This window comes from Amblyomma americanum, chromosome 6, assembly GCF_052857255.1.
Source record: "Amblyomma americanum isolate KBUSLIRL-KWMA chromosome 6, ASM5285725v1, whole genome shotgun sequence".
In the NCBI taxonomy this organism is placed as follows: domain Eukaryota; kingdom Metazoa; phylum Arthropoda; class Arachnida; order Ixodida; family Ixodidae; genus Amblyomma; species Amblyomma americanum.
In genome coordinates, this window is record NC_135502.1 from 56,152,312 (window position 1) to 56,177,497 (window position 25,186).

General features: G+C 44.6%; 1 protein-coding gene across 11 annotated transcripts in view; it reads right to left on the minus strand.

The window, feature by feature from the left end:
• Nucleotides 1–25,186, minus strand: part of row (zinc finger domain-containing protein relative of woc) — a 69,913-nt gene that overhangs the window by 20,799 nt on the left and 23,928 nt on the right. For 6 of the 11 annotated variants that reach the window (XM_077626950.1, XM_077626953.1, XM_077626951.1 and 3 more), the window contains exons 10-15: nt 20,667–20,982; nt 15,188–15,533; nt 11,551–11,751; nt 7,145–7,287; nt 4,818–4,988; nt 1,936–2,112 (exon numbers count right to left, since the gene is read on the minus strand). In XM_077626950.1, coding sequence (XP_077483076.1) covers nt 1,936–2,112; nt 4,818–4,988; nt 7,145–7,287; nt 11,551–11,751; nt 15,188–15,533; nt 20,667–20,982 — 1,354 coding nt within the window. The remainder of the gene's footprint in view (nt 1–1,935; nt 2,113–4,817; nt 4,989–7,144; nt 7,288–11,550; nt 11,752–15,187; nt 15,534–20,666; nt 20,983–25,186) is intronic. The other 5 variants (XM_077626956.1, XM_077626959.1, XM_077626958.1 and 2 more) reach the window with 2 other exon arrangements.

The window sequence follows — 25,186 nt, forward strand, 5'->3', positions numbered from 1 at the left end:
CTCGCCAGATACCACTTTTCCGACAACATCGTGCCGGCTTTTAAATTCTTGTAGCCAGCCGTCACTTGCTTTGAAGTCGTCATGGCCCAGGATGCAAGCAAAATCTATGGCTTTCTGCTGCAAAATCGCGCCACTTATGGGCACGTTTTGTGCTCGTCTGTCCAAAAACCATGCAAACACGACGTTGTCCAAATCAGCATACGTCGACGTCTTCAGTCTTTTCTTCTGGGCACTTGTGCCTGACTCCATCGCACTGCGGATGCTTTGTTCTGCAGCAAGAATGGTTGACAGGGAGCTGGCTGGTATATTGAAGCGGGCAGCGACATCTTTCTTTTTTTCGCCGGCGGTAACCGCATTCAAAATCAAGAGCTTATCTTCAAGGGACAAAACTTTGCGTTTCCTCACAGCGGAACTCATCGTAACAAACCGACACCGTAAACACACACCAGCACACGCACGTCAACACGCTGACGAAGAAGGCTTACCATAACTGCGCCGCAACACCACGAAGAATTTGTCATAGTAGTGCCGCCTAGTGTCAAGCTACAAAATGAAAGCTTAAAAGTTGCTACGCTTACCACGGAGCGGCGATAGCGGCGCTCAACATCATCATCACCGAGGTCTGCTTGTTTGCTGCGATTGCAAGCGTTCTGCTCGCGGTCTACTTTACCTTTTAATATAAAAACTTACTTAAACAATATTCATTAAAGTTGCGCACTGCCCGGTCAAATTTCGGGCAAAACATTACAAGATACAGCTCGATGATCAGAGCCGCGAATTCGTTACATCAAGGTCAACTGCCGCAACGAGTTCGTTACATGGAGGTCGCCTATACATGGGCTTCAATGGGGGATGTGTTGGGGAATTGAAAATTTTCGTAAAATCCAGGAATTCGTTACACAGAGGTTCGTTACATAGAGGTTCAACTGTAGAGGTGTTCAACTGTACACTGTCGTCACCACAGCAGATTATGCTACACTCTTAATGCAGAACTCCAAAAGTATGGCCTCAAAAATTTAGTGCCTACATTCTGCTTTTCAAGTGATCGTATTTTCCATAGTGCTGTGTGGTGCTTGTTCCTTTTTCAGCCGCCTACTGCTTCCATGCGGCTTGCTTCCTAATGCAACATCAAGTCCAAATATCTACCCTTGCGCATGCTACATTATGAATGCAGCACTGGTAAGACATCCAAACCATTGGGGCACAAATTTTGCTTCTCAAGGGAATATTGCAAATGAGCATACATTAAAACCTCGTTAATTTGGATTTCATCATAGTAAATTTATTTGTTAGAAACTTTGTTAGTGGCTACAATGATTTTTTGTAACTTCGTCAAATGTGTTGCTGCGTGTGTGCCGTCGGCAATGTAGAAGACAAAATGATGTAGGATTGAAAAGTCTCCATGACACTGTTAACAGTGTGACGCAGTTGCAGTGCAGACTCCCCACTATCAGTGTCAGTGAATGTGAGGAGGCTTCACTGAACTGTGAACAGCACGCATTTCTGGCGCGACAACGATACGACAACTGGCCTCACGTAAACCCAGCAACACGGACTTATAATGCACAATTCTGGAGTGTTTACAAAACGGGCAGCCAACAAGCAGCAGCAGCAGACAACTTCATGAAAACACAGAATGCCAATCATGTAAGGTGTGCGAAGCAACAGCAGAATGACAACTTGAAGAGTGTCAAGTGAAAGCACTGTAATCGGTGCACATTTCACACAAAAAGATAGAGAGAGAGAGAGAGAGAGAGAGACAGTGAGACTGACAGCAACGGCAGCATGCAAAGATGTGCTGGTCACAATGACTTCTGCATAACAGGCTTTGCCCAAGTGGGCTTGAGAATATCGCCACTGCCAACGTGAACGAGAATGTTCTTTCACTTCGAAGTGAATTAGCACAAAACACGAGAGCTGTAATGGCATACTAACCTGATGAAAATGGCTGATGACATCACTGTGAAACGATGAGCGAAAGCCACAGAGCTGACATGAGTAGGGCATTTCTGAAGGGTTGTGATAGAGCTTCATGTGGTCAATGAGACTAGACACCAAGTCAAATTCTTGACTACAAATTCGGCACACTATGCCATCCGGTTTTAAATGAGCCTGAAAGGGACAGCAGAAAAAGACAGCACAGTTATTTCACTGGCATCGCAGAGAACTTACCACCCCCCAAAAAAATCTCACACAAAGTTATGCCCATGAAAACAATACCGTAATTACTCACATAATCAATGCATGAACGTGCTCATATAATGAACACGCCCCCTACTTTGACAGTAAAAAAATTTTTTTCTCTTGCGTATTAAATGAAACCCTTTCCCTTGGCATACAGTCTGCTGCTGATAATGAATGCTAATGAATGCTAACAAGCGCATTTTTTTTAAAACGCTGAAACAATACACAATACTATCAAGTGGCATGTGCAAAACTTCAAGAATACTACTGTATTTACCTGATTCTAACATGCACCTTTTTCCAGAAAAATAATCTAAAAACGACATGTGTGTTAGGATCGAGTGTGAAAATGAAACTAACTACGCTGGAAACACCCTATTGTCATGCGCATGACCAAAATGATGGCTTGGAATATTTTGCAGAGCTCTTTCTATTACCAGCTGCAAAACTTCCCGTAGAGTCCAAACTGCCCAAACTGCCAAAGGTCCAAACTGCCCAAAATTCATGTGTTTATGAATTGCCAGGACGCCCGTGGTCAATCATGTAAACTGTGCTCCAGCTGTAAACTTCGTGACTGTTTAGAAATGCTCGCGGCGGCTTTTGCGTGGCATGCTAGGCTAGCTAAGCTGCTTTTAAGACGCTACAGAAATCAACTGCATCTTAATTTTTTATGCAAGATTTTTTTGTTTATTGTATACCGGTAACACGGTCAGATCTGCTAGATAGGCAGTGGCTGGTTCCAAACCACCAGCCACTGGCTTCCCTACAGTGCTTAACAGAGCCTGCTTCAAGAGCTGGAATGGCAATAAACAATGTATCAGTGGTTAAAAACAACATGAGAGAAGGGATTCAATTATAATTCAATCATAAACTATTTAGTGGTGGTAGGCAAATACCATGTCGTGATCCATGTATACTGATGTCTTAGGCATCATTAGAGAGAGGAAAACGCACAGCTAGAATAAGATGTCTATAATCCCTTAAGTAAACATTAACATGGTGAGCTCGAACTGCAGCATATTTGTAAAAAAGGGTGTGCAAATATTCGAAATTTCGAATACGAATTGAATATGTTTGATACTCAATTCGTATTCGTATTTTGAAAACTGATATTCGAGAATTTCCGAATATTTGAAAATTCCCGAATACTCGCCAGCGATCGTATACTGCGCAGACTTTCATAAATTCGACCGTGGCAAAACCACTATATCTGGGCAAATTAGCCGCTGATCGAGTTCAAAATTCTTGGAAAACAATACAGAGGTCCTGTTTGTTTATCATGCGGACCGATCGTATTCCGACGCCGCTAGGCTTGACCTCGTGAAAATTTCCGCAAGTGGGCTTTCCCACATATCACACGTGCCGCGAACAAGATGGCCGACGGCCCACATCGAACAATCCAAACGCGAAATCACGTTTTTTTTAATCCTTCTGTAATACCTTACGTATTTAATGCCCAAATCCGAAGAATGCGTCCTGTCGCTTTCATAACTCTCCGAGCGTGACCTCGAAGTTCAGCCAAGTTCAGCGGACTGTGCGTCTCGTCCTCCCTTCGTCCGCCGTCTGCCAGCGCTTCAGTGTTTAGAACTCCGCCATCTCATTTTGTAAACTCCGCTATGCGGGAAAGCCTACTTGCGGAATGTCGCAGGAGCCTCCTGAAGGGGTGTGTCGAGTTGTCACAAAAGGGCAACTGATCCTGTAAAAATCTCGCCTATTGCATAGTGCATTGTAAACCGCGCACCTCTTTAGTGGGCGTAACGACAGGCACGACATCGATCGGAAGGCCCCTGTCGCTAGGTCAAAAAAGTAGCCTGGCCGCGTAGTTTCGGTTTCTGAGCTTCGCCGCTGCCCCGTGGCAACAGCAACCGTCGGCCCGCGCAACCGCCGGTAGTCCAATCCCAGCTCCACGCGGCTTTCGGACGCCCACTGGCGCGCCACAGGTTATTTCTTTTTCCTTTTTAGAAACCGTCTCGCCGTTCCGTGCCAGTGTGTGTTCCCCGGCCCCTTGCTTGCCTTTGTGTTGTTCTTCCAGCACACTAAAACGGGCGGCTTGTTACGGGCTTACAGGTGTTAGAGCGATGGAGCTGCCTCAAAGGCTTTACTGCACCTTCGCATTTTCAGCAGGTTTTTTTTTTGTTTTTTTTTTATGGGGGGGGGGGGGGGGGGGCACAGTTAATTTTATAAACCCAGGCCTTCGGAAGAACCGGGCATTTCTTCCAGTCCCTTGAACTCCAAATGAATGAGGTTTTACTAGTCATCATGTTATTTTTTGTTGCCAGTCTTGTCATTTTATGGATTTTGTTTTGCATGAAGTCATTACAGTTTGGATAATGTTGTGCTGTCTAATCAAGTAGTATACATTTCTTCGCACATCATGTTTTTTCATACGGTACTGAGGCAGTCTAGTTTTTTTATTTCAGTTGCAAAGACCATACACTACTTTGAAAAAAAAAATAAGGGCAACATTTGCTTGTTGATCATTTTCTGAAATTTTTTTTTGTACTGAACAGATATTCGATATTCGAAGCCATTTTTTTCTTCATATTCGTATTCGATTCGTATTCGAAAATTTCAATGTTCACACACCCTTAAAAAACATAGATGGCAAAAAAGCAACAGACACAACCACTCACCGCTTCTGTATGGCACTGCATGCTATAAGGAGTTTCAAATTCTTTGAAGCAGTATTTACAAATGGTGAGATCAGTGAGATCAGGGTTCCTCTGGCGGCTCCCTTCAATGTGGCTGGTGATGTGCTTTACAGTCCTAATATTATCGCTGATTATTTTCTTGCAGACGGGACACTGCCAAGAGGTCACACATGGCATAGGCATGAGGCATGATACACAAGGGTGAAGAATGAGAAAAAGCAAAGCACTGCAAGCAAAGGACGAGGTAACAGGAAGCATTTCACTATGACAATTACAACAGTTCACATCAAACATGACAACGGAGAATACTTAAGCACAAACGGACACAGACAGCTTTAGAGTGTTCAGGATCCAGAGTTTGTTCCAGCCATTTATAACATCTTATTTTGTTCAACTTGTCAGTGGCGCAAGCAAGTGAAGTTAACTAGTACTTGCTGCGAAGTGACACTAACGCCTGAAGGACATTAACGAACATACTCAGAGTACTATAACACAGTGTGAATGCTTCATCAATACAAACTACTTAAAATTATTAATGAAAATTAACACAGCTAAATAATCCGTAAAGCCACACCTTATTTTTCAATGTGCAATGCAAGGCACCCTGTGCTGGTTCACTCTGATGCTGTGATATTACTTGTATGTCACAAGCAATGGCCACAATGCACAGTCCACATACAAAGATAAGCCGGACAGACAATGCACTTGACAGAAAGAAACGGACTGTACCGCTCCAAAGTAATGCTTCATTTTCAGCCACAGTTTTCTGCAAAGTTGCGTATTTATTTCTTTTCAAGCACTAATTTCCGACATTATACATTTGTGTTAGCAGCAAGATGTATGTTTCAAGTTTAAGCGAACAATGTGCTGAAGCTGCACATAGCCTATGAGGAACACCCAAGTGGAGGGCTCCAGATTACCATATTTTAGTCAAGTAATGGACCCGCTTGCACAGTGAGCCCACCACCCCACTTTTGTTATTGAGAATTAAATTTTTTTTAGCCATTACTTTTTCTTAGCAAGTTTTTCTCCGTGTCAGCAGCAGAGACCTTGGCAGCGTGCCAAGATGATGCGTTTTATTTTTTGACAAGGGCCCCTGGAAGAGCGCCAACGTGCTGAGTGTCCACGATAGGAGCGATAGTGGTAGTAGAGCTGTGGTTTGCTCCCGCGCTACTGCGCGCAGCCTGGCTGCACGAGGGTATGCTCAGAAAGCCAGCGAGTTGTCAGAGAGGAGCATAGTAGTTTAAACCAGAACATTATAAAGCATCATCTACACTGAAAGACTATGGAGGAAACAGGACCTTCAGACCCTCAAGGAATTTGGCAAGCTTGAGATTGGGAGCCCAACCCGTCTCAAAACACAAAAATTGCCTAAAAAATCGCATTAAACGCCTAAAACCGTCCTGCGAGTTTTTTTTAACCTGGCGTGAAAATGTGTACCTGACCCTCAGGGCCTGTGTTCGGTACGCTCGCTCTATCTTGCCTTTATTGGCCGGCACCGTCGACTATCACCTTGCGAAGCAAACGATGCTAAACACCGGCGACGTGAATGACAGTGTGCTTTTATTGATGACGGATGAATGGATGGGCAGGTGGGCTGGCGGGTGTATGATGTGAAATTTCAGTACTTGCAAAAGAATCTGTTGAAACTATTTGTCCTCGCATAATGAACCCTCCCCCTCAATTGATATCCTTTTTCGGAAAACAAACGGATTCATTACGTGAGTAAATACAGTAATTTCCACTACCTGGGGTTCTTTAATTAACATGCATATGAGCGTCTTTGCATTTCGCCTCCATCGAAATGTGGCTGCTGTAGCTGGGCCTCTCAGCGGCGACCAAGGGTAGCAATTTTAAAGTATTCACGAACTTTCCTTTTCCCATCACTATCGCATTACTTTCATGACAATGCGGTACAACTTCTCAGGGTAAAAAAAAAAAAAAGAAAGTAGACAGAGGTTTTAACAGGATGGCAGTGACTTTGCAATGTTGAATGTATGGCACAAATATACCACAATTACTTGCATATCACAAACAACAATCATATATAAACAAAAAGATTCCAACAGTGATGTCACTTTAAATTCCCACAAGACTGAACACCTGACTTCGTATTACATAAGCCTTTATCTCATGTGCGCACGGAAGTTGGCCTAACCAGTCTACCTCGGAGCATGTTTTACATGAAGAATGCCCTTCCTTGGTCAGTATAACCCTGTATTACATATTCCTGTGCCTTTACAACATGGCCACTTGGCTTGCAATAATAATGAAGCTACGAACACTGGAAGAATTCGCTGAATACCAACCTTGAAGCCATAGTCTCCTTTTGTTTCTACAAGATGGCTCTCATCAGGACACGGCTTCTTTCTGGCATAATAATACTCGTCCAGGATGACACAGTTCTGGGCACTCGTCTTCTCACCTCTTTCAACAGGCTCTTCCACAGCTTCTGCACAGCACAGATCACAATCACGTTAGTGTAGCAAGCAGTCGGCTTGAGCATCTTTCAGCTGAACAAGTTTCCGTTGTAATGTACATTCGTTTGTGGTAACTGACAGGCTTAGTAGCAGAAAATGCAGCACAGATCACAATCACGTTAGTGTAGCAAGCAGTCGGCTTGAGCATCTTTCAGCTGAACAAGTTTCCGTTGTAATGTACTTAGTAGCAGAAAATGCAGAAAATTCAATTTCATGAGAAACATCAGCATTTGATTTCCTGTGCTTTGCCTGTATTCAACCAACATCTAACCAAGGATCCATGTCCAGAGTTGCCACCATTTTAGTCCTAACAACCGCAGTGTTGGCAGTGCTACAAAGCACAGCAGCCAACGACACGCAACAGATGCATGTCCTGACTCCGAAAGCTGCTGCTGCCTATCCCTGCAACTGCCATCTTTGTTCCCCAAATGTGAAAGCACCTTCCTGATTGAACTGAGCATGGAGAAAGTGTCACAAGCATCTAAGTGCCTAGTATTATGTCAAACCATTAAACTTGCTCTTCAGCAACCTGGTCACTTGAGCACATTTTTGCAACGTTACAATTATATCAGAGACTGAGATGAGCCAAAATGGAGATCTACGCAAAAAAGTCCTTGGGTTCCTCCTGCTGCGACACTTGCCATGCTCAGAAATGTCAGAGACAGACTAAGCAGCATTGCCCTGGTAGTTGTGGCACTGTGGCACTTCTTTGGTACTGCTTTGGTAGCTGTAGTACTTCCCAGGATCTCAAAAGAAAAAGTGTCATTGGCCCGAGCTACAATGATTCAGTCTTGCAATAATACATCTGGAATTTCGCCACTTGATGGGACCAGTTTCTGTTCGTGTCAACAGACCTACTCGCTGAGCTGCTGCAGTGAATGGTAACTTAAAAAATAAAGCTCACAATGGTGCACCAGCTTTCCTAATTTATAGACTAGTCAGTGCGCATATAAAAAGTCCGGAGGGAGTCTGGTATCCATCCATTACAACTCCTTTCTCACCTCTGAACAGAACTTGTGCCAGAATGATTTGATCCTAAGAGGCTTTTCAGTTCCAGTATGCTGACACACTCAAACAGTCAGTTGCATATGTGATGGCAGCATACCAACACACGTCACAGCACGAATTTTCCTCGGAAAACAACATTTTTGTTCAATGAAAGTGATAATTATTGAGAAAAAAATTATCAGCTGGCTTGAATAATAAAAGAATGGCCTGACATTATGTATAAGAATACTGAAAAGCAAGTACCTCACCCATCAAGCAGCCATTTCTTTTTGACATTCTGTCAACTGCAGCAGGTCCTCTGCATTCCTTTAGTGTGGACTCTTGTTTAGGTCCATATACTGTACTTACTAGAATGTAACACGAGTTTACCGAAAATAAAGTTAAATGCCAGCCCTTGCGCTATAACTGAATCTTATCCAAAGGCACAGGCAGACTATATATAGGTTGAACCTCAACCTGAGTGAATGATAAAAAAAATTAGGTATGTCTTAAAGATAGTTGAATGGAAGCTCCAAGCAGCCAAACAAATATTCAACTAAGGCGACCGGCACAGCAGATCATACATCAGAGCAGCAATGATGCAGTGACAAACTAGTCACCAGAGTCAGCACACTTGTACACTGAACATGAATTCTACGCTTTGTACTGAAGAATGCACACGATAAGAGAACAAGAGATGTCATTTCATTCTATTAAATTTTGACAGACACCCTGAATGTTCACAGTGCCGCCGATGTAACGTTGCAAGTTACTGGAAGTAATCCTCTTCAAGTTCATGGAAAGCATGGTGTTGCTGCTGCACACGAAATGGTGCTCTTGCTACTTTCCTTGGTGTCAGTAGCTGATACATATTTCGGCAATATCGAACTCCCATGCTGCTGTGCAATTTTGTGTTGGCTTTGCGTGCAACACGATGGTTTAAACACTACCGAGAATGGTCACCGAAGTTCGGAAGGCATGATTTCCTGTGCCGCTGAGTGCCTGATGAAAGAAGTTTCATATTTACAACTAGGCATCTAAAGCGTATGGTCGACGTGGTGATGGTGCACTGGGATTCCGTGGTTTCTGGGATTCTGTTATTACTTTTGTAAGTAAAAGCTCATTAATTAGACCCCTGTTAATTCATAATCCAGGTAATCTTAACTGCTGGCTTGGTCCCGGCCAACGTCCATGTAAATTTATGGCGCCGGACACTCGCTAATTCGGACGCTGCGGGTCTCGCATCGGTTACTTCGAATCGGCTCCTGAAGGGAGACCGCATCCAGATATGACCAGTGTGGCAAGAGATCTTTGAACTACAGCTGCCAACTGATTTTTCGGACACGGCGAGACCTGACAAATTGTCCGAGTAATTGAACAGTTCGAAAAATCCGTAAACTTCAAAACACTAATCTTTCTGCAAAAAACTAGCTTTAAAAATCGCGAGCTTGGTCGCTGCCCTCAGAGCCACTGTTACCTGCCTTTGTCATGTTCGCACCACCTCGCGTCGCGATAGTCACTTTATGCCAGGATACCAGAAAGTGCGACGCTGCCGTAGGTGATGCTGCCAATGAATGCACGTGTGGCAAGAACAGGCAAGAACAGCCTGTTTCCCTGGGCAACGGCGCTCGCAAAGACTGAGAGAGGTAATCCATGGGAAGGCGAGTGCCTCCGAATGCATGCCCCCTCACCTCACCCCACCCCTCACCTCTCCGCATCGCGGGTTGCGGCGCCCATCCAAGCTGCGGTGGACGCTGCAGCTGCCCCGTTTTCAGCGCAATAGTACGCGATTTTTAGGCTATCTCAGTGGCAACTATGAGTGCGCCATTATATCAAGTGGCAGCTATAAGGAACAGCCAAGCCTATCCAAGTCAGCCCGTCCGATTAACTGTATTAAAAATCCAAGATGGTGCCTTTCACAACGGCGGAGAACCGGTTGGTTGCAACAGCGATGCCCGCTCGCGTCTATATTGAGAAAAAAAAAAAAAAAACGAATTTTTGGTTGAAAAACGATGTCCAAATATTTCTGGCGTCTATTTTAGCCCGAAAAATCGAACCTTTGGACTCCACAGAGTGTGAACTATCGGTTGTGAAAATGTACACATTCTTATGAGATGCGTGACGATACTTCAAAGTGGTCCGAAATATCGCAGAAGTCCGAATTATTGGAGTCCGAAAATCAGTCCGCCATTGTAGCCCTACTCAAAACCTAAGCTTGCGCAGAATTGCCCACGCACTTCTAACGTGCGCACGACGGCAGGCATGACGACGAATGGATGGCCCTGTTTCCGAGAACGGTCAGATTGTGTAGTTTCGGTTTTGCTTTTCTGAGCTTCGTGCCAGCCTGCTGCGACAGCACCTCAGCCAGCCAACCTTACCCAGCTAAGCATCAAGCGCTGACTGGCATGTCGCTGGCATTTTCTGAACCTTTTTTTTTTTCTCACAGCTTCAGCATCATTTCCTTCGCTTGCGTTCGTGCAGTTCCATTCTTACAGAGCACAGAAACTATGTGCTCTTCACGTGCAATTCACTGTGCAGTGAAGCCTCCTCACACGCAACGGTGCCACTAATGATGGGTGTCATGTGGTAGTGGCGGAGCTCCATCATGTTGCATTGCGAAGGATGCCGGAGGCCCTCATGATGGTACAGAAGTTCTGGTTCGATGCTCTTGACAATATGCACACAATAAAGTGTTGATGGAAACATGAAAAACAGCCATTGCCATGCTTAATCAGTCAACCATTGCCCAGTCTTTCAACAAATTAGTAAGTTTTTTCAGGAACATTCGATAATTAGACCTTTAGTATAATTCGAGCACTTGCTACAGACCCTTGAAGTTCAAGATAAGCTTTTATCTGAGAATCTCTTGCGTGGCTCTCCTGAAAAAGAAGGGGCCTGATTTCTTAAGAAAGCACAGGAAAGCCCAATTTTGATGTACTTTCCTTAAATATAATGAGGCTTTGTTCCTTGCATTACATTCGTGTACTTTTTTTCTTGTCCTGTTCCATTTCTGCAAAAGCAACCCTCACATTATAATCGTGGTTGCACTACATTCAGGTAAATACGGTATTGTTCGTCTGTGCTGCTTTAAATCGAGTCCTCCTGCTGAACTATAGTTTAAACTGCAAATATTTAATCCTAAGCACCAGCACACAACAAAGTAAAATGTGCAGACTTTAATAATGCCCAGAAATGTATGCTCTCTGTTCATGGAAAAGCAAGAACATGCAATGGTATGTATAACTCACTGTCACTTGGTTTACCTCCAGCTCTGGCCTGACCATTTCCCTCCTCTGATTCTGTGATGTTGTTGGTATTGCCGTCGTTGTCACTGCCAGCACCCTTTTCATCGTCAGAGCTGCTGTCACACAGAATGATTTCAGGTACCGCTTTCGGTACCTTTATGCCTGGAACTTGCGGACCATGCCCAAGCATGTCTTCAAAGGACACTGGAAAAAAAAAAAAAAGATTGAACAAAAGAGAAGGCAGTGACAGAAGTTATGCTAGCCGAGGTGAAAAAAATCATTCATCAAAAGGTCTTGAATAGCTATGAACATATATACACTCAAATGAAAGGTACACAACAATGTTCATTTACCACACAATTACCAGAAAGCAGACCAAGCTTGTGCTTGATGCTCAGAGCATGGACTTGAAATAAAAAAAGAAAGCTCAAGCAATTTTTACCGAAACGTTGATCTGACAGAGATTAGGAGGTGCTCCCACCTTTGATCCTGCACTGCAAAAAGGTGTATATTGAAACTCCTACACCAATAAGCCAAAATCCATTTTAAAATCCTACTCTGCAACCATAGTTCATATAGCATTTCCTTTTAGGGTCATGCAGTAATGCCTGGGTTTGCAATCTTTTTATCTTCCTTGCCTTGGGGAACCCTAACAACTTTAAAGATGTGCGAAGCAACCCTTCTTAGCTAACATGAATGCAAAAAGGAGCACACAGATGCATATTAAAGTCACTGGAACTCTGAAAGTACCGCAGCCGTTTTTTCTTTGCCGCCGCGTCGCATATTAGCCAGTTCCGATCACGAGATTAGGTGCTGCGATGGATGGTCCATTTGCTCTAGGAGCTGACAGGGCACAGTGCTTCCGAGATGGTTGGGTGGCGTGTTTTACAAAGTAGCTCGTTCAGTATCCAGTCTGTGAGCGCGCGCGCTTGGGAGCATGTGTGCGTATGTGTACGTGCGTGTGTGACAGCTATATGTTTTCGGAGACGTTGCTTTACGAGATTTTTTTTTCTCCCTGCTGGTTATCGATATTGGCTAATGAGGATTAAATTTTAAAATAAACTGTAGAGTTTAACGTCCCGAAGCGACACGTTAGCTATGAGGGACGCCGAAGTGGAGGGCGTTAATTGGATGAATTTGACCACCTCGGGTTGATTAACGCGTACTTACATTGTACTATACACAGGTGTTTTTGTATTTCGCCTCCATAGAAATACAGCCAGAACACGTTAGGCTGCATACCTCACCATCTCCTCCAGTGCCTGTAAGCAGCCGCGAAAGGATTTTATCGGGGCCCCGTGCGTCGATCTTGGGGTTGCCCAACTACCTCCCACAAGCCTCCGACCGGCGACTGACCACACGGAGGGAAGAACAAGCGGCAGGAAACAGCAAGTGTAAAGGAAATGTTTTCTACACATCACACTTCCAAAAGAACTGATTTTTTAAACGTTTTGCTATATCACACTCACATGTACGCAGCCTGCCCGCTTTAAAATTTTCCGGGTCTCGAAAACATGCATTTGCGAGCCTCTCATGAAAGCGTTAGAACAAGCAGCCCGCGCACACCCAGGACTCAAGAAAATGAGAATACGACAAAACTGAAAATTGGTTTTTGGGGAAAGGAAATGGCACAGTATCTGTACCCCCCCTGAACCGCACCCACTCTAAGGGAAGGGATAAAGGAGGGATGGAAAGAAGGAAGGAAGACAGAGGTGCCCTTGGAGGGCTCAAATAATTTCGACCACCTGGGGAGATTTAACCTGCACTGACATCCCACAGCACATGGGCAACTTTGAATTTTGCATCCATCGAAACGTTGCCGCCATGGTCAGGTACGAACCTGGGTACCCCGGATCATTAGCAGAGCACCCTAGCGACAATTTCAAGGCTTTCGTAAACCCTCATCTCATCTAAGCTCTCAATCATGAATACTTTCATTGATTATTTTTTGCGCAAAAAACGATGAACAAGGCGGCCGCAAGGGAGACTCTCTTCGCCTAGCAGACGACGCACTCGCCGTGCTCAACCATGGCAACACCAGCCTAATGTTGCCTGCACGCTGCCCGCTGATTGCGGTACTTTCAGAGTTCCAGTGACTTTAATGCACGTGGTCCCCAAAAACAAATGGAAAAATTCAATGCTGGTTCTTGGTTTTATGGGGTTTGACGCCCAAAAGTGATTCGGGCTATGAGGGATGCCATAGTGGAGGACTACGGATAACCTCGACCACTTGGGGTTTTTTAACATACGCCGACATTGCACAGTACATGGGCCTCTAGCATGGCCGTGGCTTGGATCTAACCTGTCTCTTTCGGGTTAGCAGCCTAGCAGCATAACCATTAAGCCACTGCGGCGGCGATAATAATGACTGGCTGCTAAGAAAAACACTCTGGTATGAGCAATTACAGTTTGGTTTATTGCAAAATAAAGTGGGTAAGTCAAGGGTGGCGGTTGAGGGATGCATGAATATACCGTATTCACGCGCATAATTTGCGCACCCTTAACTTATCACCCGGGTTTACAAAAATTTTTTACTCGCATATTTTACGCACCGCGCTGAGCTAGACCACCATCATGCACGCGGGCTCTACCCTATGGCTCTACCCAGTAGCATTCGGCTATTCCGCGTGTTGTTCGGAAGGCTTTTTGAATCTTTTGTGCACTGGGCGTTCATGGTGGTGTCAGGGGCTGCTGTTACAATCGCGGCGGCACCAGCGGCATCGCCACTCGGAACAGCCAACAGCGCTTCCGCAGAAGATCAGCAGCTGATAGAAGAGCCAACACCGCTGTTTGTTTGGCTGATGCATGTGACTCGACTGCCGGCTACGCTTTTCTTGGTCGCTCTGACGGCTTGTGTTCGGTTGTTCGGTCGTGTCTTGCGATGGGATATCACAACTATACGGCAAGCTTCAAAGTTCTTGTCAGCGCCTTATCACGGCGCGGAGCGTCAAAGCCAGCGAGAATGACCGCGTGCGCATAAGTTTGTCCATAGACGACAATCGTTGTGTCGGCAAGCTTGTGCGCACGGGGCTATTCTCGCTGGCTTCTCAGCTCCGCGCCGTGATAAGGCGCTGACAAGCAGTTTGGTCGACGCTCGCGCGGTACTGTTAAAGAATTGTGTGGTGTGATGATTTATTGATTCGCGGTTGCTTTCCCGGACGAAGCTGCAAAAGCAAACTTACAGAATCCGGAACTACCGAACAATTGGCTGGGCCGCAAGCGATGAGGCTGTTTTAGTGTCTTATTCAGCTTCGTGCATGCACCTTCATGCCATCCCGCAAGGTGGTGGGGGGTGCACGGCCTTTCATTTAGAGTGAACTTTTTTTCGGGGGGCGGCCAGCGTGGGGTGCGGGTCCGGATGCTGACGTATACGCAGCAACATACACTATACCTATATTGCGCGTTATGACCTTTGTGGAGTTTTTTAAGTCACGAAAACCCCACGTAATTTGCGCACCACCCCCTTCTTGGAGCCTTAAATTCTTAATAAAAATTGCGCAAATTATGCGCGTAAATACGGTAGGTGCTCAGGGAACCGATAATCACTCCAAGAAGAACAAGGGCTCCATGGAACCCAATTTGAGAACCCATTTTGAAGCCATACGACTGTCAAAGAAAAAAGAGAAAACTTCAAACAAACCTTTCCATCCACTGTGGTCAAGAACATCAGCCAGGATGCGCCAGAATGCCTCACGTGCATGGTTGGCGAAGCGCTCCCGCCACTGCAGCTCATCCAAGAAGCCCTGCACGGTCTCCAGTTTCAGCTGGTTCACCATGAAGTGGCCAAAAACGTCTGTGAGTCGCCGCAGTAGGTACGAGTGAACCAGGTCAGGGCCTGGCCGCACCCCGATGCGGACAGGGAAGCCTTGCTCATTCAAGCGGCTGAACTTGGCATCTTCAGTGACTACCACAGTGCCAGGACGCAGCCACAGCTCCAGGCTTTTGAGGAACACAGGTGAGTTCCAGCCCAGGGACACCGACACTGCCTGTGAGGGAGCATAAACCATCCCAATGTCAATGCTGCAAAGCACAAGACTAACATCCAGGCATAGTTGAACTGAGCCAATCGGTACGTGGCTCATAAAAAATCGGCAAGGGCACAGAAAAGGGAAAGATGCGCACAAGCAGTGAGTTACATACAGTAAACTCCCATTCAGATGAATTCTTAGATAAGATGAACCTGAGAACGTTCGGTCGGTTTCCTATAGGACTCAGTGCAAAAAATATCCACTTGAGGGGGGAGCCTGGTTTTGAAAAAAAATTTTATTAATGAAGCTACAGTTAAGAAATCTTCAGGGAACATGCAATTTTGTGTGCCGATTCTACGAAAGGTCTTTAATTTCATGGAAACCAATTCCTTGAGCACTTATGTAATTTTTATGCAATTATTTTGTGAAGAGCTTTGAAAAACATTTGCTGCGGGAAACTTGCTGAAACTTACTTATGTAACACCCTTCTTTTGGGGCCTTTAAGGTAATAAAATGAAATGAAATGGAATGAAATATGTATACCATTGAGTTCTCTATATACCAAGGAATCCAATAAGGGTGGGTAAAATCGTCTTCCTGCCTATCATAGAGCTTAAGTTATAGGGCTTTGAGGTTTTCACTTCAGAAATGCGAAGAAAAGTGTGTATTCCCATTTCTGAAGTGGCAGCTTCAATACCCTCTAACTCAAATTCTATGATAGCCAGGATGATAATTTTACCTTTACTGCATTCCTTGGTATCAAGAGAACCCAATGGCATACATATCAGCAAGTTTCCTGCAGCAAATGTTTTTCAAAGCTCTTTGTAAAATGCTTGCATAAATCTTACATAAGTGCTTAAGAAATTGTTTTACATAAAACTAAATGACATATTTAGAATCAGTGTGCGAAAATACATGTTTCCTGAAGATTTCATAATTATGACTACATTAATAAAGCATTGTTTTCAAGACCAGGCTTCCCCCTTAAGAATAACTGTTTAATGTGTCCTTCGGTCAAGATGAACTTTTGCAGTGACCACAGACCATGGCGATGCCACAAACCGGTACTCAAGCAGCGTATCCCTGTGCAGTCCAGGAAATAAAAATAAGATAATAAAAAGTAGCAGTGTAATCTGTGCTATGTCTAGATTACTCCCCTGCAGGAATGCATGCGTGCTTAACCACATTTCCACTTCAAAAGGCATTTTTTCTCTCGCTTCTGTGGTCAAAGATCTTGCCTGTCATTTCCAAAGGAGATCGCGTTCTCAGCAATTGGAAGCAATACTTAAGGAAGGTTCCACTGATGTAGACACCAGTGTGTTAGGTCATAGGAGCACAGTGTGCGAAAGTTTCAGAGGCAAGTCAAAAAAGGCCGTTCCATCTCAAGGACCATGTGGTAGATTTTGCGCTGCCAGAGTAAACGTGCCAGTTGGTCCCAACACAGCAGGCGTGTGCCCACCTCGCCACAGGGTGCCATCTGGTGCCCTCATGCTGATGTTCATGCAGGGGACTCAAGAGAGCCTAGAGTCACTAGGTGACCCTAAGTGCGTGGGTGTGCTGGAATGGCACTGCCTGATGTAATGACAATTTCCTCCTGGATGCCGAGTGTGTGCGTTCTTAACATTGTTATTGTAGGTGATATTTAAAATCATGCGTAGTTGGCCCAAATGAAATCGATGGTATCATGAACTAACACTTACAAGAATCGAGAATTTTCTAACCTTGTTTAAACAACCCTTTGTGCACTTATGCAGGTGCTAGAAGAGTGGCTTTGGATGGACAAAAACAAAGACAAAACTAGCGGACAAACAGCTGTGAAAACCTACTTGTTATATGCATTCCTGCACTAAAATCCTTCCACGCAAGAAAGTGCTTCCCCATATGATAGCTTCCATACACCTTCGCCCAAAGTGAAGGGAGCTGTCTTGCGGGGGTGCACTTTCTTCGGAAAGAACTATTTTGCTGGCGTGGGTAAGGCAGGGCACCTGCATTCCTGTCCGTGCATGAAGCAGAGATCTGATACGGCGAGATCTCGGCGTCACGTGTGCTAAGTGACATGTCGCTTCCGGTGACTGTGAGGACGTGTACGGCTTCCACCAGCTCATTCACTTGGGGCTGAATATTCAAAAGATGTAGAGCCGCAACACACATTATCAAGGCACAGAGATGGCATCATTATCAAGGCGCAGAGATTCATCAATCCAAAATATACACCTATCCAGCACTGCACTTAAACTAGTGATCAAAGAAGCAAGAATATTACGGAACTCTACCTGTACCTGCTACCTCAATGCAGTCATTGCACTTCAACAAAAAACCTGCAACCTTGATATTGGCATTTATTACAGAGACCTGCAGCACCCAAAAGCATTATTTCAAGGGGGGGGGGACACAATTAACTTTGGCTCGTTTGGCCGAAAGTACACAGGATAACGAAAATACAATGATAACTAATAATAGATGAGGAAAGCATGCACTGAAGGAGGACAACTGCGCTCCATAAATACAATGACACTAATGAAATGAAAAGACACACACAAGAGAACTGCGCATCACGTCACACATCAGATAAGAATGCACGGAATTGATATTCCGTGGAAAGAACGAGGTTTTGTAAATATCTGTCATACATTTAATCTCTCGGATCTTCCACTGATGATCACGTCATCTAGAAAAAAAGTGAGGCTGAAGCAGATACCGGTCTTTGTCAATGCTCAGCTTTCCAAAATAGATGCGATGCATGATTTGCAACCTCAAATGTTTCCTACGGTTAGCTAAAGATCCCCAACCAAGGTGGTTTTTAAGAGACATGACACTAGTTGAGAAGCTGTAATTATTGGATACAAATCTCGCAGCATAATTCTGGACGCTCTCGAGCATGTCAGATAAGTAAGCAAATTGTGGGTCCCATATAGGGCAGGCATATTCAAGAATTGGTCGTATGTAAGTGTTTGACAGGAGTTGTTTGACATTAAACAGTGCTTTATTGAAATTTCGTTTTAAGAAATTAAGCATTCTGCAGGCTTTGGATGTATAATGTACTCAACTTGCCTTGTCAAAACTAGGCTAGATGTAAAATAAACGCCGAGATACTTATATTCAAGTACTTTTTGCAAGGGAACATTATGGAATGAGTAACTTGTTTGTAATAGAGAACGCTTTCGAGTGAAAGAGATAAATTGGCATTTAGTAGCGTTCAAAGACATTTGCCATTTTGAGCACCAGCACTGGATGGAATTCAAGTTTCGCTGAAGTTTTAACGCATGAGAGGAACTTTCCACAACATGGTAAACGACACAGTCATCAGCATATAACCAAACTTTGCAGGTGAGATCCAAAACAATATCATTGATATAAATCAGAAAAAGAAGGATTCCAAGAACGGACCCCCGCGGTACAACTGAGGAAACATTTACATAATCTGAGTGTGAACCATTAATCAAAACATGCTGCACGCGACCCTGAAGATACGAATGAAGCCATCTGATGACAGTGGGGTGCAGACCAAGACAACTAAACTTATGTAATAATAGTAAATGAGGTAGAGTCAAAGGCTTTCTTAAAATCTAGAAATACCGCAAACTATTTGAATGCCACGGTCAAAGGAAGAAAACAGATCATTACTAAACTCAAGCAACTGAGTAGCACAGGAAAAACCTGACCTAAAGCCATGCTGAACTTCTGTAAAATACTCATGAGAGTCAAGGTGCTTTATGACTGCACTATATTATGTGCTCCAACGTTTTACAGCACACACTGGTTAAAGAAATCGGTCGATAGTAACAACAGAGCTTCTTGAACCACTTTTATGCACTGGTACCACATTAGCATTTTTCCAGTCATTTGGCAGAGACACAGAGCTAAGAGATGCTCGGAACAAGATGACTAAGTAACGAGAGATTTCATTCGCGCATGATTTTAAAACAAAGTTAGGAACACCATCTGGACCACCGGCAGAAGATGAATTGATATCACTAAGCAATTATAACACACCTTGGTGAGTAAAAACCAATTCAGACATGGTTTCAGTGACAGATTCACGAGTTGACGGAAGTTCTACGATGTACCTTAGCGCAAAAGTAGACTGAAAAAAAGCATTAAAGCAGCATGCCTTATCACCATCATTAGTAATAACTTCACCATCGTGGTCTAAATTCGGGATTCCGACTGGTTCATGTCCGTTGCGTTTCAAGAACGTCCACAATTCCTTGTGATTATTACGCAGTTTTGATCCCAAGTCATTAAAAAAAGCTATTCTTAAGAGCTTTAATTTCAATTTTTAGTGTACTGCCAAGAGCACGAATCGACTGCAATACTGCAGGGCACCGATTTTTTTTGTATGATTCTAGATGTTTTTTCCTGATAAGCAGTCTGGTCTGCCATGTGATCCACAGTTTGTCGCGGCGGCGCTTTCCAGAAAGACTTTTAGATGGGCATTCCAATTAGGCATTCCAGCTTATTCTTGAATACTTCCCAAAGAAAACTACAGTCTAAATTCTGGCTAAGATTAATAAATATCAGGAAGGAAAGGCACAAGTTCGTTCTTCATTGATGTGTAGTCACCCTTATTAAAAAAAAAAACCTTTCGAGGTCGACCTCTCGGATTTAAATGAGAAAAATGCCGAACATTAGCAACAACACAACTGTGGTCGCTTATTCCTGGTATGATCACAGTGTCACACACGACTGAAATCCGGTTGCAGAACAGTAAATCTAACACTGAAGATGAGTGCTCAGTTTCCCGTGTAGGCTCAGTGACGTATTCATATATGTCATTAGTAGTAATTATTCATTTATTTATTTATTTATTTATTTTACAAGTACTGCCGACCTTATGCAAGGTCTTGGACAGGAGTGGGTGGCCATGAACATACAGAATATATGTACGTGAATTAGAATGCATGAACTACAGGTTCAACAAAGAGAATGCTAACGTGCAAAAGGTCTTCTCATTTAGCATGGCCTTCCACGCAGGAGTCAATGCCAGCAAAAGTAATGAATGATGCGATGACCTGGTCAATGCTGGTTCCTTCCCCAAAAATGATGCCATGCATGAGCAACAAGCCCCATTTGGTATTCAAAATTGCTTCTGTTGCACCAATTGCGCAGCCTTTTGATAGCAGTGCATGACACATGCATAGCTCAACACACCTTGAGTCTTGTTTCGAGTGATGAGCGGTCTAGAGCGCCCAGGACGAGGTACCGACCCATCTGGGCAGTTGCAACTTCGACGTGGATGCCAGGTCCCCCAAGTTTGGCACGCCGCGTGGCTACGGCACGGGCACATACTTCCTGCAGGCCACGCCACACGTTGCGCACCATAAAGCTGTCCGAACCAGCCTCTGACAGAACAGTGTCCAGTTCTGACTGGCGTGCCCAATGGTACACAAGGCAAATGAGTTTCCAAAGGGGTAGCCCAAAGCGCGCAAAGAAGCTTGGCTGCAGCAGCAGGCTCTTGCGTTGACAGCTGCAAATATGGGGACCAGCAAGCGCATAGCGGCGTTATGAAACAAAGCTTTCAGCGAGGGTTACTTCAACAATCACTTTCAACTCCTGCGTGTGACTAAGCACCACTTAGGAAACTTCCATTGTATTCAAATCAGCTACTGTGAGCATGCCCAGGCACTTGCGACTTTAACAAAGAAGTAAACTCTAAGCACATATGTACAATAGGCTATACTAAAGTTTCTGCAAGAAAAACTCGCATGTTGAAGATTTATTCTATCTTGTCTCAAAGCCCGTTTCCTAGCACCTAGCAACAGCAGAAAAAGGCAAAGATGTATTAGCTATGTAAAATAACAAGCAGGAAAACAACCCCACTGGAGCACAACAAGACAAAAAAGTGCTTGACATCACTTTCTACCTGTGCAAACCTACATTAACCATGCAGGCTTACTGCTCACAGGCCAGAGGTGTCTGCTATTGCACAATCTGGGCACACATTTGAAGCCAAAGGGGGCATAAGGACAGGATAAGCATAAAGCAAGTTTCACATGTACCCTCTGACCTTGCAAGTGCAGTGCTTTGCAGATCAGAAAACACACTAATTAACACAGCATTAAAGGAGCAGGGATTTCAAGCTTTCACATGATCCCCCCCCCATAATGGTGCAGAGGGCCTTTCTAATGACTGATGATGATAAGCCCATGTGTTCTTTTCAAATAATTTATTACAGTGCTGCTTCTTGCCAAGAGTTTTGACTTTGATTTCTGCTGGCTGTGGCGACAGAAGAGGGCACTTGTGCGAACCACGGAACAGTTATGAGTCACGTGCATTGACAATAAGCAATGCAGCAGCAAATGTGTCACTCTTTGGAGAGCGTACTTGTGGCAGTTTTTTGTGCAGACTTTAGCTCTAGCTGTATGCCACAGCTGGTGATGACGTAGAGGAATTCGTTTCTCAGAGGAATCTTCACAAGGTTAGATCCCCGGTGCACTGTTTATGCTTTGTAATGTCGACAATGAAATCAGCCAGCAGAACGATCCAACTTTGACTCTGCAACTGAAACTTGGTCGCAAAGTCGTTTAAATTTCCCTGAGTGTGCAACAGCATGCCTGGGAGCAGCTGCGTGATCAACTTGCAAGCCACTGCAATAAGGGGTATTATAGTGAGTGCTGTGCTGGCGCTAGGCCAGAAGATTGCACGTGTGCTTATCCCACAGCCCAACGCACAGCAAAGGTGTTGTGCGCCCGTACAGATGGCCAATGTCACGAAACTGTCTACGCGATCGATGACATCATTCTTGCGAACACGGAACAGTGCAAATCCTGCCAACTTTTTATAGAGCTAGTGCTGTGAAACGTAACTACAGAAATTAGAGAAATTGGAGAAACTACAGAAATTCTTATGGTATGCATCACTGCCGAAACGATAAAAAATCTCGGCAACCAATTCTGCGTCACCTATTAGTCAAAAAGGCTGTACAGCTAGCTAACAAAAAGTGCACTTTTACATAAAAACAGCATTTCCAGTGCTAGCACGATAAGAACAGCAAGCCAGCCACTACTGCTACTAATGATGCAGTGGATAGAGATGTATGGTAATGAAAATAATACCTGTCAAATAAATTGAGTGGCAAGGCAAAACTGGGTGTAGTTACTTGTGGCATCATCACAGTCATGGGACATCAAGAAAGAAAAGTTTATCTGCCTGATCAATATGCAACCACACACCCAGAGCCCAACTACTATGTGCAGAAGCCACTGGAGCGAGAATCGCCCAAACCAACCAGGCAACTTTGTCAACAGAAGTGTCTTTGGACTACAAGTTACGAAGTCTAGCATATATAGATAAGACACATACTGACAAAGCTGTTACCATGCTTCCAAAGCCATTTCAGTTGTGTGTACAATTGCCAGCAGAGTGCTTCACTATCAGTAGCACAACTTTTTTCTGAAGACAGTCATCATCAGTAGCATACTGTTCAAAAGAACAGCACCAGTAGCATACAGCACCATAACTTATCGCATCTCTTTTGGGTGCTTTAGTGAGGCGATGCAAGAATCCCAGGTCACTTGAATGACTATGTGACAGCACTGAAAATTTGATGAATTTAGCAAAATGTGGTCATACTTGGCAGAGATAGAAGCAAGTAAAGCCAAAAAATGCTGCCACTAACGGCGTGGATGTGGATGCTTCGTAATGGATGGACGCATTGTAATCTTGTGAAGCAAAATGAGCAAGCAAAGTCGTGGTGTCGCAAAGCACCAGCGCCCTCACAACAGCTAAGCCTCGTGCTGGCAGCAGCGCCACTTGAATACCACTGGCGCTCTCTGCAAATTGCACACCTCTAATAAATAAGCAATGAAAACATATTCAACACAGCCTTCTTTACTGCAGTACTACCTCTCTTTCAATGTGCAACAGTGACTAAATTAATATCCAATACTGCTTTTACCAACCTGCACGAAACCACAACTGCACCTACAGCACCCTGGCATAGTGAGCAAGTGCAAAATAAGCATGTGATACTTACTGGGTTTTCATTCAGAACTTCATTGGTTTTGATCACTTCATTCTCAAACAGAGCTTTACATGCATTTTTTTTTTTTACTTGATGCAGAACATGCCGCTGGCATTAGACTTGAGCGTAGCACTAAAGTGCTGTACTGCTCTGCAAACAAGGAGACACCTAGTGGCAGCTGCCAAGTTCTAGAGGCAATGCTTGCACAGAAGTAGAACCAGATATATTTAGAAGCCAGGTGGGTACAAGTAGGTCCCCTGAAGACCATCAGTTGTCTAATTTGGCTTTTCCTAGCTTGATGAGCACTGCTTCAGCCGTACAAAAGTGTGACGCCAACTACACTGCCCTTGTTATAAGTATGCAGGGCCACAGCCCACAGGACTGAAGTTGCCGCTAAATGATGTGGTGGGCCTCTTGGGTGACCTGCCATGGTCGCTCAGTGGTTAGGGCTCCTGGATGCTGAGCCCAAGGATGCGGGTTCAATGCCAGCCGCAGTGGCTGCATTTCGATGCAGGCGAAGCATAAAAGTTGCTCGTAAGCTTTGCAATGGCAGAGCACGTTAAAGATCCACAGGTAGCCGAAATAATTATAGAGCCCTCCACTACAGTGCCTCTTCTTTCGCTCACTTCCCTTATGGCACGGTTGAGGTGTCCACTCAGAAGTGCGACAGTTGCTGCACCTTTCCCTTCTCTCAGAACCATTTTTCTTTTATAGGGGTTTAATGTCCCAAAGCAACTCTGCCTATGAGGGATGCTGTAGTGAAAGGCTCTGGAAATTTCGACCACCTGGAGTTCTTTAAAGGGTCCCTGAAAAGGGTGTTTGAGGTTGGCTATAAGATGCTCGCATTATGTAGAGTACAGGCCAACGAGCGTTCATGCCACATACAAGACCTCAAAAGCGAGCCAATACTTCACAACAAAATTTTTTAAATTCCCGCTTCCGCGTCTAGCGGCGACCTGCGGTGCTGGGCTTTCGCCCGAATCCGCGCTCATTATGTCAGCAGCAAACTTCTAGCATAGGTTCGCGCGCGTCGGCAGCCAGTGGAGGGGGTGAGTGCAAGGGGCCGGTGGAGGAGCGTCGACATTTCAGCGTGCAAAAAGTGACAAGAGGAGAGAGAAAGGCGCGAAGACGGGAAAATTAAAATTTTGACTACAGATAACTCAGCTTCCCCAAGACGCATCTAAAACATTCTTGCTGGAGGAGGATATTTGTGAAGCGGCGTCCTTTAGCACCCTAGGCACATCGCATCTTTGTTGAGACCCCCTTTCACAGCCCCTTTAACGTGCACTGACATCGCGCAGTACACGGGCCTTCAGGATTTTGCCTCTATAGGAATTCGAGTGCTGCGGCCTGGATCAAACCTGCATCTTTTGGGTCAGCAGCAAAGCGCCGTAACCCCCAAGCCACCGCAGTGACTCAAAACCATTTTTCATTTTCTCTTCAGCATACCTGGCAATTTAGGCTCTGCACAGAAAAGAGGCATCCCTTGGTGTGAACGGTCACCACAAAGCTTTAGGAGCGCCAGGAAAGCTCTACCATATGGCTTAGCAACAGCTGTAATCAGGCATGCGATGACCGGGGAACTTGACAAAGGCTGCATGCAGCAGCAGCCTTCAACCTGTTCCATTGAAATCCAAGGTCATCAGCTTCAGAATGCTTACAAAGCTGCCCTTGACTACCGTGATTTGAACAGGAAAAAGTTTCCAAT